General features: G+C 33.3%; 3 protein-coding genes across 4 annotated transcripts; 2 read left to right on the top strand and 1 right to left on the bottom strand.

The window, feature by feature from the left end:
- Nucleotides 1-1,408: 1,408 nt before the first annotated feature.
- On the top strand, nt 1,409-10,237 carry LOC110646212 (uncharacterized). Its single transcript, XM_058134673.1, has 6 exons — nt 1,409-2,354; nt 2,461-4,238; nt 6,054-6,545; nt 6,742-7,479; nt 8,456-9,292; nt 9,391-10,237. Exons 1-6 carry the CDS (start codon nt 1,409-1,411, stop codon nt 10,069-10,071), a joined length of 5,472 nt encoding a protein of 1,823 aa, XP_057990656.1. The 3' UTR covers nt 10,072-10,237.
- A 6-nt stretch (nt 10,238-10,243) lies between these two features.
- LOC110658652 (peptidyl-prolyl cis-trans isomerase FKBP20-1-like) lies at nt 10,244-13,852 on the top strand. Of its 2 annotated transcripts, XM_058133609.1 has the most exons (7): nt 10,244-10,386; nt 10,627-10,894; nt 11,793-11,922; nt 12,377-12,513; nt 12,595-12,674; nt 13,135-13,227; nt 13,401-13,852. In XM_058133609.1, the coding sequence occupies exons 3-7, from the start codon at nt 11,814-11,816 to the stop codon at nt 13,543-13,545; spliced, it is 564 nt and encodes a 187-aa protein (XP_057989592.1). In that variant the 5' UTR covers nt 10,244-10,386; nt 10,627-10,894; nt 11,793-11,813; the 3' UTR covers nt 13,546-13,852. The 2 variants fall into 2 exon arrangements, 1 of the variants encoding a protein (XP_057989592.1); XR_009143074.1 differs by lacking the exons at nt 10,244-10,386; nt 10,627-10,894; nt 12,377-12,513; nt 12,595-12,674 and having other exon boundaries at nt 10,929-11,922; nt 13,135-13,231; nt 13,401-13,541.
- A 2,278-nt stretch (nt 13,853-16,130) lies between these two features.
- On the bottom strand, nt 16,131-17,773 carry LOC110646210 (aspartic proteinase PCS1-like). The gene has a single exon (XM_021799593.2). The coding sequence runs from the start codon at nt 17,557-17,559 to the stop codon at nt 16,237-16,239; it is 1,323 nt and encodes a 440-aa protein (XP_021655285.2). The 5' UTR covers nt 17,560-17,773; the 3' UTR covers nt 16,131-16,236.
- Nucleotides 17,774-19,762: the final 1,989 nt, after the last annotated feature.

Consider the following 19,762-nt stretch of genomic DNA (forward strand, 5'->3'; position numbering starts at 1 on the left):
ACTTAAATCACAAATTAAATTTACTATAAAAGCAAAAAATTAATTAAATAATATTAAATCTTAACTATATATAAAGAGATTTAAAACTCATAAAAACATTAAAAATGAAAACAAGACAAGTGAATTTTGTTGTTATATTAGAAAATAATTATTTATTTTCTTGTTATTTTATATTCTATTAATTTATTATTATTATTATTCTGAATGTAAATTAATGCATTAAATTTTATTATGAAATAATTTTTTTTGAGCTAAGTCAATAGTGACTCCAGTGAATGTGAGAAGCTCAAATAATTATGGGCTTAGAAGCCCAAGTGTACAATGAATTCATATAATAATGAATTTAGTGGGTATATTTTCGTTTTAAATGTAAGTGATTCAATCTAGTACTAAAATCTCCTTTCAATTCATGTTCTATATCATCAAAATTTCCTCTTTTGATGAGATTTGTAGGTAATTAATAATAAAAGGTTTTTCTTTTTTCTAATAAAAATTTTTATTTGATTGGTGTAAAAAAAGAGTCCTCATGAAATTATGGTTGACAATGACTTGCCAATTTGATGCCTAAAAGCTTTGTCTTTTGGCCAAAAAGTAAGAGTATTTGATAATTGAGTCTTCTTTTGATAAAGAAGATTTCAGATGCAATAATTCCAGGATTTGATGTACCCAACTTCTTGATTTATTATTATTTACATAAAGTAGTGGATGATCCACCATTTTAAGATTACATTTATCACACACATATGTACTAGTTTTTGCCAATGTATATATATTCATAAATTTTTTAAAAATATTAAATGTATGAAATAAAATAATTCGACAAAATATAAAAATTATTAAAATAAATTAAGTAAAATTTCAATTTTTTTTCTTAAATTTGAAAAAGTTATTAGGTGGTTAATTACCATCCTTTTGATTTGGAGTCACCAATCAATTTTTTTATTCTCAATCTAAACCTTTTTTATAAAATATGTTGATCATTAAACAATAGTGAGAGGAGATTAGTAATATATCTTAATCATGAAGAAAGAGAGTCTTCATTCGTCTAAATTTAATATATATATATATATATATATATATATATATATATATATATATATATATATATATATATATGAAATAACAATATATATGTAAACAGTTTTCTTTTCATTCTCCATTTAACATCTCCCTCCTTTTCTGTTACTAATCCGTAAAATACCCTTCACTCTTCTCTTTGCCCTCAGTCTTGAGTGTCAAATCCACATTGACTACCTTTGTTCTGCGTGCTGTGTTTTTAAAGTAGACAAATAGCTTTGTGCTGTTGCCAATTAAGATTCATCTGGCCTTCTCATTTGTTCCTTTTATTTTGCACTTTGTTGTTTCCAGTTTTCTTTCTGTTTGCATCTGTTACCTCCAAACAAAGGAAATGGCTTTGGAAACCATTCTTGCCATTGTGCCAACCGTTATTGAGTGCACTTTTGGCCCTGTCAAACGACACCTCAGTTATGCTTTCAACTACAAAAGCAAAGTGGAAAAGCTCAAGAATCAGATCAAAAAGTTGACGAGTCAAAGAGATGGTTTGCAGCAGTCTGTTGATCAAGCGACAAGGCAAGGGGACAGGATCAATGACAATGTTCAAGAGTGGCTGACTAGCGTGAACAAAGCCATCGAAGAAGCTGAGGAAGCCGTCATCGGTGAAGAACAGGCAAAGGAGAGGTGTTTTTTCGGAGTGATTCCTAATTTGAAGAAGCGCTACCAGCTTAGCAAAAAAGCAGAGAAGGAAGCTTTAGCAGTTGTTGAGCTCCAGGGGGAAGGCAGATTTGATCGGATTTCCTACCGTCCCCTTCTAGAGCCAATAGTGACTCCATCTGTCTATGATAACGAGGCCTTGCATTCAAGAGTATCTATTTTGAAGAAAGTAATGGATGCGCTGATGGATCCTGATGTCAACATGATAGGGGTGTATGGAATGGGTGGTATCGGAAAAACCACTCTAGCGAACGAAATCCACAGGAAAGCAATAGAAGACAAGTTATTTGATGTTGTAGTTATGGCTACAGTGTCTGAGACACCAGAGCTTAGAAAAATTCAAGGGACTATTGCTGATATGCTGGGCATGAAATTAGAAGAGGAGACTGAAGAAGGAAGGGCATGTCGACTGCGTCAACGGTTAATAAATGAGAAGAAGATCCTTATAATTTTGGATGACATTTGGGAACAACTTGAACCAGAGAAAGTAGGAATTCCTTTCGGAAGTGATCACAAAGGATGTAAATTATTGCTGACGTCAAGAAGAGAAGATTTGTTGTCTCGAGAGATGGGTACCCAAGCGAGTTTTGAGCTTCGAGTTCTGTCAGTAGCAGAGGCATGGAGTTTATTTGAGACAATGGTGGGTGACATTGCAAATCAGGCCTTGCGTTCTATAGCTGCTGAAGTTAGCAAAAAAATGTGCTGGCTTGCCCGTTTTAATTGTTACAGTTGCAAGAGCTTTGAAGAATAAGGACTTACACGAATGGAAGGATGCCTTGAAGGAACTATCTAGGGTTGATAATGAAGGAATTCAGGCAAAAGTGTACTCAGCGCTGGAGTTGAGCTACAATCATCTAGCCAGTGATGAAGTCAAGTCATTTTTCCTGCTTTGTGCTCTATTTGCTCAGAGTGATATTCGAGTCAGAGACTTGTTGTTGTACGGTATCGGTTTGGATTTGCTTAGAAGCAAAAATACAGTGGAGGACGCAAGAAACAGAGTAGATAAATTGATAAGTGGCCTCAAAGCCTCTTGCTTGCTACTAGACGGTGAAAAGAATGGGTCGGTGAAAATGCATGACGTTGTTAGAGATGCTGCTCTCTCAATCGCATCTAAATCTCAACTTCTGTTTACATTCAGAGATATAATTGAATTGAAGGAATGGCCAACCAGGGATCTCAGAAACTGCTCCAAAATTTCTTTACCTTACTGTGAAATACATGAGCTTCCTGAACAGTTGGAGTGCCCAGAATTAGAGTTGCTTGTCCTCGGCAAGGGATATATTCATTCGAAAGGCCCTGATTTGAAAATCTCTGATTTATTTTTTGAGAGGATTACAAAGCTCAAAGTACTGCATTTCACCGGGATGTGTTTATGGTCCCTGCCTCCATCTCTTGGTTACTTAACAAACATTCTTACCTTGTGTTTAGAACAATGCGCATTGCGGGATGCATCTGTCATAGGTGACCTGAAGAGATTAGAGATCCTTAGCTTTCGTGGATCTAAGATAGAACAGCTACCGAGAGAAATAGCGCATTTGACTAGGCTAAAATTGTTAGATTTGAGCTGCTGTGGCAACCTCAAAATCATTCCAGCAAATGTCATATCAAGGTTATCCTTGTTAGAGGAATTGTACATGCAATCTAGTTTTTGTCAATGGGAGCTTGAAGGTCTCAGCAATTCAAGCAACGCAAGCCTTGCTGAGTTGAAATACCTGTCTCACTTGACAACATTGGAAATAGATATTCCAGATGCCAAGATGTTACCGAAAGACTTGTTCTCCAATAAGTTGGAAAGGTATAGGATTGTCATCGGAAAAGAGTGGTATTGTGGTGATAAGTATGAATCCTCTAGGATGCTAAAGCTTAAGCTAAATACAAGCATTCACTTGAAGCATGGAGTTAATACGTTTTTGAAGGAAACAGACGATCTATCGTTGGATGAAGTGAAGGGGATCAAGAGCATTTTGTATGACCTGAATTGGGAAGGTTTTCCACAATTGAAATATCTCCAGATCCGGAAAGGTTACGACATTCAGTATGTTGTTAACTCAACAAAGCGGGTCCCTTGTAATGCCTTTCCCATCTTAGAGTCTTTGTCTTTGTGGAATTTGGCGAGCTTGGAGAAGATTTGTCATTGCCAGCTCACAACAGGGTCTTTCACCAGATTAAGAATCTTAAAAGTCAGAGAATGCAATAGATTGAAGAATCTCTTCTCAATCTCCATGGTTAGAAACCTTTCTCAACTTCAAGAAATGGAAGTAAGTTATTGCGAGAACATGGAAGAAATTGTGGTTGATGAGAGTGAAGTTGGTGATGACAAAATTGAAGTGGCTGAGTTCACTCAATTACGCTCCTTGGAACTACGCCGTCTTCCGGTACTTAAAAGCTTTTGCTTCAAAGTGAAGGAACTGCCCATATTGCAAACGCAGTCGACAAGTGATGGAGGATTCAAAGGAATTGCGTTGCAGGATGAGATCCATACTCCATTGCCACTTTTTGACAAAATGGTATTTTCATGTGCCCTCGGACTTTACTTTTTTATTTGTTTAGTTATTTATTTATTATATTGTTCTATTTAAAAAAATAAATCAATGGAATAACATTCTCAATTACCAAATCCTTTGCCTTTTTTTTTTTTTAACTTTTATCTTGCTGTTGTTTTCCTTCTATCTTCTTGTCTGTATTGGGTATAAATTTACAGTAACTGAGCTTTAAGGATAATATAGTACAATCACTAAATTTTGAATTTTTTTTTTCTTTTAAAAAGTAATTGAATGTCAATTTGGTAAATAAAAAATCACTCCTTAATTTTTCTTTCTTTAAAATCAGTAAAAGTAATTTTGTTATTCACCAAATTGGATTGAAATTCAATTATTTTTAAGAAAAAAAATCAAAATTAAGTGATTATATTATAATTACCTGTAAAGTTCAGCGATTATGAGTAAAATTTATCTCATAAACTTGTTATCATGTTTTCACACGTGACTTTTATTAATAGTTGGTAAAAAATTAATAAGAGATTATTAAGTGCACCTGATGCATTTGCATACTCTATTTGAATACAGAAGTTCTCATTTTCTAAGATCATTGAAAAGGCGACTTTTTGTCAAGGAATTACTATTTTTTAACATTTTCGATAAATTAACATGCTAAAATTCTTTGAAATTTTACTTTTTTTTAATGTCAGTAATATTAAATTAGAGTTATTATTATTTTTGATTATGTTGTGAATTTTATGAATGGGAATGAATGCCCGTATTTTTTTATTTTTTCTTGTCATTATGCTGTTTTTTTACAAATGTTTCTTAAAACATTTTTTAAGTACTCTCTTAAAATATTTTAAATATATTAAATATAAATATGGGAAACACTAATCAAATTTTCATTCAATTAAATAATATTTTTGGTAATGATTATACAAAAATCTAGTATTTATGTAAATATAATAAAGTTGAACTCTAAAATAGGTTAATATATTGTTGACAAGTGTTCTCTTTATTTTTTTGTCAAGTGGCATTTTACAGATAAGGTTTTTCTACCCATTTGTGTTCTAAGCCCCACCACCTTCTCTCCATCATTCCTCTCATTCAATTCTTACTGTGAAATCCGACTTTTGCTTTGTCTCCCCTATTTTTTGGCTTCAGTATCAATGATTTTTTTGTCTCCCCTTAATAATCCTTCATGTATAAAACCCCATCCCTTTTGCTGCTAGCATCATCAAAGTGCAAATCATCGTGATGCTTACAGTAGAAGGTGGCATTTCTCAAGTGTATAAAAAAAGATTTGAACCTGAAGAAATGCCTTGATAAAGGTTATAAAGTCACTCACTATGTCTTTGGTAAGCTATCTAATATTTGTGTTATTTTTGCTTTTTTTGTCTTCCAGATTATGCATCTCATCTTGTATCAATAATGTTATATATTTTAATTGTATGGTGTCTAATATAAACTTTGCATTTTTTTGTTTGATTGGGCTAAGGAAACATTGTATTACATTGTGTCTTATTTTTTTTTTTTTTCTTAAAAAAAAATTGAAGTATTCTATGTAATTTCACTGCACAACGCGTGGTGATTGGCTAGTTGTGCATATTGCTGAGCTTTCTTGTTGGTGCGTCTAGAGCAGGTAGTTTTCAGAACCATTTACTGGTTGGTTTTACACGATTGTTACATAGCAATTCTCAATTTTGTCTATGTTGAATATAGTCCATGTAATGTAATGTAATGATTGCATTGGAGTTAGCCAGCAGATTTCTTGTAATTCTTACAATTAATTTCATGTTAAATACGATGAACTCAATTTGGAATGAAACATTTTATCTGCAGGTTTCCTTCCCCAACTTGGAGAAGTTGGGTGTATACTCAGTAGGCTGTGAAAACAAGCAGCATGATGAACTCTTTGGAGTTTCTTCAAACCCAATGAGGTCATCTGTCTTGGCCTGCCCGGATTTGAAGTTTTTATTTACAACTTCGTTTGTCAAAAGCCTTTTGAAACTCCAGAAACTTTACATACAAGACTGTGAGTTCATGGAAGGGATAGTACTTACAGAAGAATTTGTAGAAGAAAGGATGAATAAGATACTCTTCCCTAATCTAGATAAGCTGAATCTCAAGAATCTTTCAAATCTCACAAGATTCTGTGATGGGTATTTAATTGACTTTTGCTCTTTGACCGATCTATCAATAGATAAGTGCCCTGCATTTAGGACTTTTGTCTCCAATCCTCTTTGTGCAGACATTAAGGTCAGCAAAAAACCCAAAGAAGTGGACTTGGAGAGAAACCAAGACACCACATTTCCGCCTCTTTTTGATGAAAAGGTGAATCCCTCATTTTTCTTTTCTTATAAAACAATCTACGTCATTGTTAGTATTCAATTATCCTCTTGATCAGATGGAAAAGAGTAGAAGGAAAGATTCCACCTGCCTAAATGCTGAAGTTTCCCCAATAAACGTAATATGTTCTATATTTTTTACCCGTAACTACTCATTATTAACAATTTGAATAGCATTGCAGGTTTCATTTCCTAGCTTGAAGCTAATGTGCATTATTAGCATGAGTAACTTGGAAAGGACATGGCACAGCCAACTCGCTGAAGGTTCCTTTTACAAACTAAATTCAATTTATATTCGGGATTGTAAAAACATAGAGACTCTTTTTCCATCAAATGACTTGGGAAGATTCCGAAAATTGGAGGGGTTGCAGTTAGTTGATTGTCATTCACTGCAAGAGATATATCAACTGGAAGGGTTCAATGCTGAAGAAACAAGTTCAGTCATGTCATTTGATTTGAATCATCTTTGTATATCTGGCCTCGAAGGATTGAAACACATATGGAGTAAAGATCCACAAGGAATTTTCACCTTCCAAAATCTGAATTACATAGAGGTTCTAAACTGTAAGATTCTTAACAATTTGTTTCCCTCCTCCATAGCTAAAGATCTTTTGCAACTTAAAAAGCTTGAATTGGTCAATTGTGGGATAGAAGAGATTGTTACAAAGGCAGAAGGTGTAGAAGAAGTCCCATCTTTTGTGTTCCGTCAGCTAGTCTCCTTGAGACTTGATGGCCTACCGAAAATTAGGAATTTTTATCCAGGTACATGTAGTTTGGAATTCCCAAAATTAAAATATTTGACAGTGCATCGATGTGGAAAAGGAAAAGAATTTGCTTCGGAATTCTTTAATCTCCAAGAAAAATATGGAGAGAAGCAATGCAACAACCCGATTCAACAACCCATGTCCTTGGTGGAAAAGGTATACAAGTCCTTATGTTCTTTGAAACTTTGCAATTTGAATCTTTCATCCTAACTAGTTTTTTTTTTTATTAAATTGCGTAATTAGACTTCAACCTGAAATTATCAGAGGTATATATATATATATACACACACACATGTTTTTTCTATGGTGGCAACACATAATACTGGTATAAAATTATGGATATATGTCAAGTGTGTATTAAAATTCCTTTTTTTTATTTTTTTATTTTTTTATTTCTATCTATCTATACGGGGTATGCATATTTTTTTAGGGTGATTAACGCATGGCACACTCTCTATGACAAGATTGTTACATAGGATTATGAACATATGTCAATTGTGTATTAAATTTTTTTTCTTTTTCTCTTTTATTTTAAATAGATTGTCACATAAAAGTATTTAATAATTACTCTCTTAATAATATAATAAGTAGTCATTTTTTAATAAGTTACAATATCTTAACATATTTTTATTATTTATAAAAAAATATATTTATTCTATGTATCTATAATTTTATATTACATACATATAGTTTTTTTTTTCTTTTTACACTATTTTATTTTTCATATTATTAATGTTATTTTTAGAATATCATTAAAATTACTAAATAAAAATAATATTTGAATATATTACATTTCTTTAATATATTTAAAGGATATAAAAAATTTTAACATTAAAAAATGATGAAAATATCCTATGATTTAACCAAACTAAAATTATTTCATATCTTTAATCAAAATTTCTATTATATTACTATATTTTTATTATGAACTTTTTATTAAAAAATTAAGAGATACAAAAGTTTAATTTACGCAAAAAGTAATAAAAATAAAATATGGAGTAACTAATAGCAAATTTAAAATATTATTTTATTTTTATAAAATTGAAAAATACATAAATTAAATTTATTTTTAGCAATTACCTTAGAAATGTATATTATTTTGCTTATAAAGATTTTTTTTAATGTTTTCTAGGTTTTCTTCAGTTTGGAGAGGTTGTCTCTAGACGGTAAGATGATTGAGACGATATTGCAATGCCAATTGCCAAAAGGTTTCCTTTCCAAAGTAAAATCTGTTCGCCTGTACCACATTCATGAGAAATCAACTGTTTCTCTTTTTGGATTCCTGCAAAGATTACCCGATCTGGAAAGTCTATTTGTGCAAGAATCTTCCCTCAAAGAGTTATTACGAAATGGACTTGATGATGGTGAAAAAGAAGATGATGGCACCACACTACCACTGATAAGAAACTTAAATCTTTATCACCTTCAAAATCTGGAGCATATCTGGAAGCCACACCCTCGGCTGGACATTGTTCTTGAATATGTAGAAACTATGACAGTACGGGGTTGCGCTAATTTGATCAATATAACACCATCCTCTACATCTTTCCGAAATCTAACAACTTTAGAAGTTGGTTTTTGCAAAGCATTGAAACATCTGGTAACATCAGCTACAGCCAAAAGTATGGTGCAACTCATGAAGATGAAGATTCTAACTTGCAAGATATTGACAGAAATAGTAACAGATGAAAGAGATGGAAGAACAGAAGAGATTGTATTCAGCAGATTGAAAATTTTGGAACTCATTCATTTAAAAAGCCTTGAAGGATTCTGCTTGGGTAGTTTAACCTTCAAATTCCCATGTTTGGAAGTAGTAACCGTGAGTGGATGCCCCAATATGAGGACCTTTTCTGATGGAGTCTTAAGCACACCAAAGCTGCAGTGCGTACATCTGCAAGAAATTCATTTTCAGAGTTGGCGTTGGGAGGGCAACCTTAATGCCACCGCACAGAAGTCCTATTTGGAAATGGTATGTATCCATGAAATTTTCTTAACAATTCACTTGGTGATGCTTGTTTGGGTAATGTTATTTCTTCTTTAACTAATGCAACGTTTCGTTTTTTGTAGGAAGGATTTTACGAAATTTGGAATATGAAACTCTCTAAATTTCCCCATCTAAAGGAAAAATGGCAGAGTCAACTTCCGTTAAATTTTTTAGTGAATATTAGCAAATTGACAGTGGACAAGTGTGAATTTTTGTCAAAAGCCTTGTCATCAAATCAAATGCCGTTCTTGAAAAGGTTGAAGGTGCTGATTGTAGAACAATGTGATTCAATAGAAGAAATATTTGATTTGGGTGGTATGAATGCAGATGAAGGGCATGTTGGGCTGATGCCATGGTTACAGGAATTGCATTTAATTGATCTACCTCAGTTGAGGCATATATGGAACAAGGATCCTCAAGGAATTTTGAGTTTTGAAAACCTAAAACTACTGAAGGTTTATAACTGTAGCAGCTTGACAAATATATTAACTCTTCCCATGGCTTTGGGGCTTGTGCGACTAGAGCGTATGGAAGTAAAGAGATGCAGTTTGTTGGAGCAGATTATCAACGAAGAAGGGGAAAAGGAAGATGAAGGAGAGTGGGATAAGACCATATTCCCTTCATTACACACCATCAATCTTGAGAGTTTGCCTAGTTTAACAAGTTTTTATTCTGGAAGTGACGTTTTGAGATGTCGATCCTTGAATAAAGTTGATATAGTTGACTGCCCCAAGATGTTGAATCCGTTTCCACAGTTTCGGTGAAATATGACTGGAGCATGATTGTTAAGGGACACAAAGAAGCTCCTTTCAAGGTCAGTTTAAGAAGTTATATATTAATCTTTATGCTCTTGTGATCATCCTTGTTTCTTAAAATTAACAAGGTGCTTCTTTCCTAACATTCTCACTTTCACCAACAATGTATTCTTCCTGACAGCGCAAATGACAAGAGTGACAATTGATGAAGAAAATTGAAGTCATCCTTCATTTGCATATATGAACAAAGCTGGAATAAGGCAGATGTTCATTGTAATTTGTGGCACATGTCAAACACAGGTCCAAGGTGTTCACTCGTGGCAGGTGTGGCTTTGTTGAATGTATCTACTTTGTAACCTTCTGAAATGGCGATCATTGCATTCTTAGTGTTAATTTTCTGGGGCTGATCACCTCTATTTTGAATTTCTGTCACAGCAATATCATGTGTATTACCTTTTCTTTTTAATGACATGAGATGAGAGAATCAGAGAATGAAATTATGGTGATTGTACTTACAGTAACTTCAATTCAGTGACGAGCTTTAATTTTATGCTTCTTTTATAGAATTTTGGGTTAATGGTGGATTACATCCACCATGAACAGAAAATTTAATGCTTGCTTGGGCCAAAGCCCAAAGGATCCAAAGTTAGAGTCCAGTTCAATAGCCCACTTGCCACGCCCTACCACATTTACAAAATGCCGGCTTTGCTCTTTCTAGTCAAAAGAGCTCACCAAGACGCCTATGGCCACCGGTATCAAACGCAATTTTTCCGGTTTATCGTCCCTGATTTCCCCTTTTCGTCTCGAGTTCTTTCCTCTCTCTTTGAACCGGGTTAGTTTGCCCAAAATCATCTTTGAAAGTGAAGTTTTTATCTCATAATTTTTAAGTTATGCGCTTGTTATCCACGCATGTTATGTTTTCTTTCCAATTTTTCTAAGTATGTTTGTATTTTATTATGAACTGTGAACAGAGTGGTTTTAGTTGCTCTTGGATTTTATTGGGTTTTTATTTGTTTGTAGATATAAAATTGTGAAGCAGTGTATTGATGATCTTTGAATAGGATAAGCGAAACCCTAGGATTTTGATCCTTTACTTGTGTTATTTGCTTACGCTCACGTAAGTGAAATATTCTTTTTTTTTTTTTTTCTCACTGTAAGTTAATGTTCAGAAAGCCTAATTCAATACTACTTTGCTTAGCTTACATTTTTTTTTTTTTTTTTCTAAACAAGGGAAAGGTAGAAAATTGAAATGATTTATTTTGAAACAGGGATCTTGAAATTTTGATTTGAAATTCAAATGTGTGAAAATTTGTTGATACTATTAATAATCTTTCTGTGATTCATAATATTTGTATGAATCATGGAAATGAATTTGTCGTGTGTCAATGCTATTAATAATTGTTATGCTAACTAGTGCCCATTATGTTACCCATAACTGTTATTAGTTATGTTTATTTATGGCATGGGAAGATAGTCAAAAGGTTCCTTGTTGAATTTTCATGTGATTTTTGCTTTATTTTTTTACTTTTCCTTTCATTTTCATGGTCTAAGTTCATGTTGCTCATGTTGGTGCTTTTGCATATAACTTGATCAGTGATGAATATAGTTATCCTTGTTGAAAGCAGATGCATTACTGTTCAATTTTCTTTCAGACTGATGTGATGAAGTTGTTCTTTCTCCTAATTTTTAAATGCAAGAGGGCTAATTTGATGTTTGTTTTGTATTACCAGGCTTTGAAGGATTTATGAGCCATGGATGATGCTGTTGATTTGACTGGGGATGGAGGTGTCATCAAGACAATCATAAGGCAGGCAAAAGCTGGTGCACTTGCACCATCGGAGGATCTTCCTCTTGTTGATGGTATACTCTTCTTGGTATATCAAGTGAATAGTCTTAAGGGCCTATTTGACATTATTGTTATAATTGTTGTTAAGAAAAACATCATTTTGAATATGTTAACTAAAGGCAATTAAATTTTGTTTTTAATATAGAATTGATATTTTCTATACTTCTAGTCATAAAAATTTCAAAGCGACTAAACAACAACTTCATACTGTTTTGTTCTTATTAATGAATATGAATAATTTTCAACTTGCAACTCGTATTGCATGAATGTGAATAATTTTCTGTTTTCTTCTTATTGATGGAACTATGCTTATTAGTAAAAAGTACTGTTTTCAGAAGCCTCTATTTGAAAAAGTTAGTTTTATTTTGATTTTTTTTTTCTTTATGTGGTTAGTCCTTTATTGTCAAGTATAATGATCAGCACTCATCATAAGAACCCTGTCATTAATACATGATGCTTGTGTTTGAGCAATTCATTATGAGGGCACACTTGCTGAAAATGGTGAAGTTTTTGATACTACACATGACGATAATACTGTGTTCTCATTTGAGCTTGGAAAGGGTTCGGTAATCCAAGCTTGGGACATTTCTCTGAGAACCATGAAGGTCAAATTACACTTCTTGATGCAAGAAGCTCTTTAATCTTTTCATCGCATGTTTGTAATATTTGTTGGTTGGTTGTACCAGGTTGGGGAGGTTGCAAAAATTACTTGCAAGCCAAAATATGCCTATGGCAGTACTGGGTCCCCACCAGATATCCCACCTGAGTAATGCCATTATGAATTTTAATTTCAATTTTTTTTTTATTCAGAAACAAATGCTAGAATCTGGTAATAGCCAAGAAAGATAAAAATTAAGATCAGCAATCAAGAATGAATGCAATTTAGAGATGCACTGGCACAGCTAGACTGACCTTATTGATCATAGAATCTAAATAAACCTGATGCTTTGGGCTGAAGACTTTGAATTTTCAGAAGGAGAAACTGTGCAAGGTTGGATGGATAATTACATAGGTCATTTGTGCATTGAAGCCAATGGCCTTTTTTTTTCTCTTCTTTTTCTCTTTTAATTGGAGAACGTAGCATTATTGGCCATTTTCTTAGTGCTTTAAAATTTTAGCAGAGTATGATAGCTTTAAAATTCTTAGTGCTTTAAAATTGCCTGGGTTTATCATTAGAAATGGATAGTCTGGATGCTTCTGTTGATCATTATGTTTATTTGATGCAGTGCAACCCTTATTTTTGAGGTGGAGTTAGTAGCCTGCAAGCCCCGGAAAGGCTCTAGCATGAGTAGTGTTTCAGAGGAGAGGGCTAGGCTAGAGTACGTAAGACATACCATATCTCTTTTTTATTCTTGAAATCTGAAGTAGTGTTATCAACTCTATTCTCTCTCTCTCTCTCTCTCTCTCTCTCTCTCTCTCTCTCTCTCTCTCTCTCAAGTTCACCTATTTTGAATACAATATAATTGTTTATGATGCTAAAAATTGTTATCAGGGAGCTGAAGAAGCAAAGGGAGCTTGCTGTTGCTGCAAAAGAGGAAGAGAAGAAGAGGAGAGAAGAAGCCAAAGCTGCTGCAGCTGCCCGCATGCAAGCCAAGTTAGAATCAAAGAAAGGAAAGGGAAAGGGAAAATCCAAATAAGTTTATATCACAGTTATGTTTATGGTAATATTAGATCTTATAAAGGAGTAAGATACATGAAACTCACATGCTATCATGTGAAATTAACATGTATATTGTGGTGATTGCACCAATTTTAGATTGAAGGGATAAGTAAAAACCCAAACATTTGTACCATACAATTAGTGCCAACTTACCCCAAGTTGTACGGGGCATTTTAAGAACTCATGGCATGATAATGGCAATTTCGTGGGCATCTCATTCTCAGATTGTTCTCAATTTCACAAGATTGTTGCTGGCCTTCCATTGCTGGCAGCAGCCTTCCCCAGCTGCTCTTACCTCATTTTCAATATCAGATATTAGTGCTTTCCTCTAAAATTTGGAGGCTCTTACCTCTGAAGACAATTTCTTGGTCTCGAGTTTTTATTGGGCTTTTTGATCTCTTTTGATGCGTCTCCTCCCTTCAGCATTCTCTGCTCTCTTAATGGAGTTTATCTGTTCTCGTTGGATTAATGATTCTTACATTAGCGACTAGTGATCAACTTTCTTCACTGTCTTGGCTATGATGAATGTGTGCGGGAGACATGGTATCCACAGTTGAAATTTTCGTGTTTTTTATGCTTGAGATTTCTAATAATATTTTCTTATGCGAACGAGATATACCCACACGTTAAAACACATTTCAATTAGCATAATTTTCTTGGCAAGCTTGTAGACTGCAACTAACTTGTATTGATGTCGTAATTATTTTTTCTCTATTTTTTCTTCTTTGATATTTGATCATACGGCAACTGCTTTTTTTCTCTTTGTAGGCTAGTGCCTGTTGTTGATCCATGTAAGAAACATCAACACCATCTTGTACTTTTTTTATTTTTTTTCACGCCACCCAGATCCTGCCCTGAAATTGCAAACAGTGCAAATTCCTTGTTGCCGCAGCCGTGGGTCAATGCAATTAGCATGGAACTGCAAAAGATTTTCCATGAGCTCACAAATATTGCACTGATAATACATAAAGCCATTCAAGATAATCATCTTGCATAAACATAAGCTTTATTGGTTTCATTAATGGAGGATTATTTCACTTTTAACTAAATTTAACTAGTTTCTTCTCATCGCGGGCTTTAAAAACAACAGAGAGCCTGCTGGGCAAAAAAATGCAGCCTAAGTTTATGCCCTTTTCTGTTCAATTAATAAACTAATTTGTGTTCTCAAATAGGATCTACCATCCAATATCAATACTTCATATGTTGTTGTTTTGGTTGATGATGGTCTATATGGTTGACACCATTAGAACTGAACTTGTTCATGTATTTCAGCAGATGTAATGCCATTAACTTCAAAATTTTACCACACTATGCATAACTGGTCTCTAGATGGTTAGTAACTGAACATTCCCATCACTAGTCATTTAAATTCTTATTTAGTAGTTCCTGCTCCAAACCTCTGATGTTCTAAATTTTGAAGGATGGAGACGTCTCTCAAGCTGATATCCAGGAAAGCAATGGAAAGCCAACTCTGTCAAGACCTTGCATTCACCATGCAGATAGACTCTCACAGTTACAGGCAAACATAATCGAAGATGCCTGTTGAGCAAGAAAGACTATTTGGAGGCTAATCCTTAATCCTCAGGATCAAGAACAGTATTAATTATTCTTTTTTCTGATTTCTATCGACAAATAATCCACTAAAGTAAGAAGCTTTGGCACAAATGGACATGTTCATAGTCCTAGACCTAACATGGATTCAACCTAAATTATAATGCACCGGCAGCGTTGCTCTTGGTTTCTGTTCGACATTTGTCAGGTCTTTCGTTTGGGTCTTGTACCATTTTAGCCTGAGGTTCTTGATTGTTGGCTTTGAGCCTTAGTTCGTATTCATTAACAATTTTTAAGATTAATGACAATTAGTAAAATATTTAATAAAACTAGAACAATTAATGTTTTTGAATATGACTTTAATGGGCAGAGACTTTAACTAGATTTTTTTTTTTTTATAATTGGGTCATGGGGTTTATACATGATATGGTTATTAATGGAATTTATCTTTCAATAAATAAATAAATAAATAAACCTCAATCATCAACATCAGTTGCCTTCTTGAAACTCTCTCATTAGGGAAAAAAAATCCAACAAGTTGAAAATTTAAAATTTATCCATTGAGGATTTTGGTGAGATTTATCAATCTATGGGTATTAATGTATTGTCCATCAAACAGAGCATCTGCAGACTGCTGCTGGTAACCTTTTATCCATGCAAATAGCATGGGCTGGTCTCCCATCTTACCTACCCTAAATATTAAACCAAAAAAGGAGACCATATTTCCATTCTCTGGCCTCAACTTCACCAACTCCAGCAGAGATTCAAACTACCAACTCGAAAATTATTTTCATTTTCATAAAAAAAAAAAGCAACCATTTATGCTAGAAATAAACATTCAAATCAAAGCTATTTATTTAATGACACAAGTTAATTTATAAGATAATTCCAAACTTATTTTAATTTTATTAAACGAATTAAATTATTGATTTTAATAAAAAAAAAGTCATATTATATGTCAGCTTTCATGCGACAGTCTCTATTGTGACAATGGCTTAGAACAAATTCAAATTTCAATATCAAAATACCTAGACCATTAATATTTTTAACTAGAAAAATTGTCCATGAGTCTCATCTCACGTATGTACAATTGTCCCCATCATTTTTTTTTTTTTATTTACTTGTACAAGCCAAGCTTTTGACCAGCAACATCACACCTAATCTCAGCAAGTCCAATCCTAGATTTTTCAAGATCAAACTCCATCCACACATCTTGTTGATGATGATTTCCAATCACAAATGCCTCAATTCCCAACAAGTCTGAGTTCCCAAATGTAAAGCACCACACTGAATCCTTCCCTCTTATCTCTCCTGGTGCTCGATACAACAACCTCTCTCCCGATACGCTCATCTCCGCACCCTGAAATATCAAGCTTACAACCGGCAATACTGGCAATCTCGGCCGAGACGATTCTATTAAATAACACAAGTCCATTGCCCCTTGGAATACGAAATTTGGATCATTTAAAACTCTCAAAATCCCTCTGGTTTGTGCTGAAAATTCATTTTTTAAAGCTGTGTAAACCGGACCCAGTAAGAATGTGAACTGGGTGCCTGAGTCAACCATGGTTTGTCCTGCTCCGGTGTGGTCTGGTACAAAAACGGATTTCGGCAGCGATAGAATTTTGTTGTTAACCTTTATGCCTTCGAGTTGGACTGAGTAAGCGACCCGATCGAAGTACGGTAATGGGGTTGAGATTTGAACTAAAGGAGTGTAGCTTAGCGGTTTAAGCCAGGGCAAACTTGCATCTCCGAGAAGCAAAACACCGGACGAGTCGAGACCCGATATGCAATATGAAAATTTTCGATATCCCATTTGGTTAATGAATGATAATGACCCACGGTTCATGCCCATTAACCCGGTTGTTTTGGCGTCTTCCTCTGCATTTGAACTGAAACCCGTGTCCATGCACCCGAAGATTGTGGCGGGCCGACTGGAAGACCCGATTCTGAATGTTTCAAACGCGAGATTGCCTTCAGTGGATGAAGCATCGGCGTAGGAGATGATAACATGGCAGAGCTTAGCAGCGTCACAAGACACGGGAATGGTAAGATCACGGGTTCGGGTCCTGCAGGTAGGAGCAGAGCAGGGGACTTTAACATAAGTTTTAGAGGCGAAAGGGCTGAAGATGGAGTTCAAGCCTTGCGCTTTCTTGCAGTGAAGCCAAGAGAGCTCGCTGCCTGTGTCAAGGACCATGGTAACATTCTGCGGAGGAGAACCAACCGTGAGAGAAACAGTGAGGGAGACATTATGATGGAACAAGAGCTTGTTGGTGGAGGAGGAGGCGGTGGCGAAGCGTCTTGCAATGGGGAAATGAGGATGTTTCTGGGTTTTGAGAGGCAATATTAAAGATTCTTGCTTTGAAGAAAAACAACGATTGGCTTGCAAGATAAAGAAAAAGAGAAGTACTTTAACAAGAAAATGATGGAGAGAGGCCATGAAGGCTTACTGGGTGTTCCCACCTGTGAGAGAGGAGGAAGAAGACGTATATTGATATTATTTGATTGAGTAGAGTGATTAGGTTTGCTTAAATACAAGGCTGAAGATGATTAAGGAATGCATTGAAATTAAGGGTTTCTAATTTTTGAGACAATTAGAAAATCTCATTGGTAATTAACAAAGGATAATTAATTTGGTGTGAGACAGTGATTTAGGGGTTGTTTCTTGGCTGGAGAAATGTTGCTCTCTTCGCATAAAAATGACAAATTCATATATGTTAAATTCAATCACGGCACTCATGAGATTAATTAAGATAATGATGGCTATGATCAATCCACATTATTGACAGCCTAGTTATGATAAGTTTGTGTCTGGTCAATTAGTTAGACAATTAGATTTTGGAGGGTAGCTATTACTAGATTAAAAAAAAAAATCCTTTGAATCCAAAGAAACAGTTTAAACAAAAAAATTCACAAAATGATCATTTTTACTTTTAATTATATTAATTTCAAAAAGTTCAAAAAAAATATTTATTTTTTATTATATAAATGGATATATAAATAATCTATCATATACTCGATAGAGAATATTACGCCTTTTATACTCACATAAATTGAAAGTAACCTTGTCAAATTTATGTCGATGCTAATGTTTAGAATACTTCTGTTGATAAGATTTTTTTTTTATATAAATAAAATATATATGTATATACGGAGTTAATGATAAAAATAAATTATTGTTAAAATCATAATAATTTTAATTAAACTTAGATATACCGTCACATCAAAAAGCTAATATCGGAGTTTTAATATAAGATATCATAGGTTGGATAAATATTTTTTTACCACTTCAACCAACCCACCAAGAGTAAAAAACGCTTTACATTGAATGTATGGCACTAAATTAATAGAAAAATACTAAATATATTAAGCATTTAATATTAATTTAATACAATATACCTTTAAATTTCTCATAAAAATATGAAAAATTGAGAATTTTATATTTAAATTTCTCATTTATTAATATGATAAGAGTTTTTATATTTATGAAGTTACTAGAAAAACTTGACTCTTTTATTGTTCTTATAAAAATAAAAGAAATTAAACTTTCAATTATTTACTAATCATGTTCTACTACAAAGATATTCCATGACATGTAGTTAGCATATTCAATTTTATCCCAAGTCCCCTTCCTAATACAAGGTCAATTTCTTGTTCCCCCTTCAAGTTAGCTCTTCGTTGATGCTTACATTTGCTTGGATTAATGTCCACTATTTGTTCATAGTGTTTTGTGTATGATTGTGACGTTTGCTTGTATAGAGAATCTATGTGCTCGTGAAAGTAAAAGTACTTTCAAGGAATTTCTTTATGGATAAAACATGACAACCCAAGAAGAAGAAGCAGAAATAACTTTTGCAAGTTCAACTTGGCAAGTAAATTTTCTATTCCCCTTGGAAAACGTAAGAACTTTCCATCATGTGGAGGCGTCGCTGAAGGACAAACCCCAACTGGGTTTTCAAAGATTTGCCCTTCCAAGCGGGTAATTTTTATAATTCTCTCTAAACTTTTTCTCGTCTCTTACCACTAATTTATTATTAAAAATTTTTTAAATCTTAATTTTATTTTCTAAAAATTCAGGTAACCTACGATAGCAAGTTTTTCTATAAAAAATTTTATTTAAATAAATTTATTTAAATTATAGTGTGTTATTTATAAATATAATTTTAATATTTTTTAATTAAAGATAATTTAGATAATAATTAAAATTATTAATATTTTTTTAGTGTAAGATAAAATAAAGTATAAAATGTAATTTTATTTCTTTTAACTTGAATATATTAGAGAATTTTTTATAAAATTAAATTAAAGTTTAAAATTTTTTTAATAATAAATTAAAATTAATGGATATAAATAAAATATAAGACAAAGAGACAAGGTGTAAAAATTATCCTCTTCCAAGCACTTTCTTCTTGGTAAACGGAGACCTATATTATACACGTGGTCTTGTAATTACCAACAAGACCCTTTAAATTTCAGCCTGAATTTTTTTTCCATGTCCAAACAAATTCATTTTTAAGTTTTTTTTTTTTTTATCTTAAGTAATCTAATTTTTTGATAAAAAAAATAAAAATAATTATTATTTTAATTAATTTTATATTATTAATAATAATTTTTAATGACAAATAAATAATATTTTAATATTA

This window comes from Hevea brasiliensis, chromosome 14 (assembly GCF_030052815.1).
Source record: "Hevea brasiliensis isolate MT/VB/25A 57/8 chromosome 14, ASM3005281v1, whole genome shotgun sequence".
Taxonomy (NCBI): Eukaryota; Viridiplantae; Streptophyta; class Magnoliopsida; order Malpighiales; family Euphorbiaceae; genus Hevea; species Hevea brasiliensis.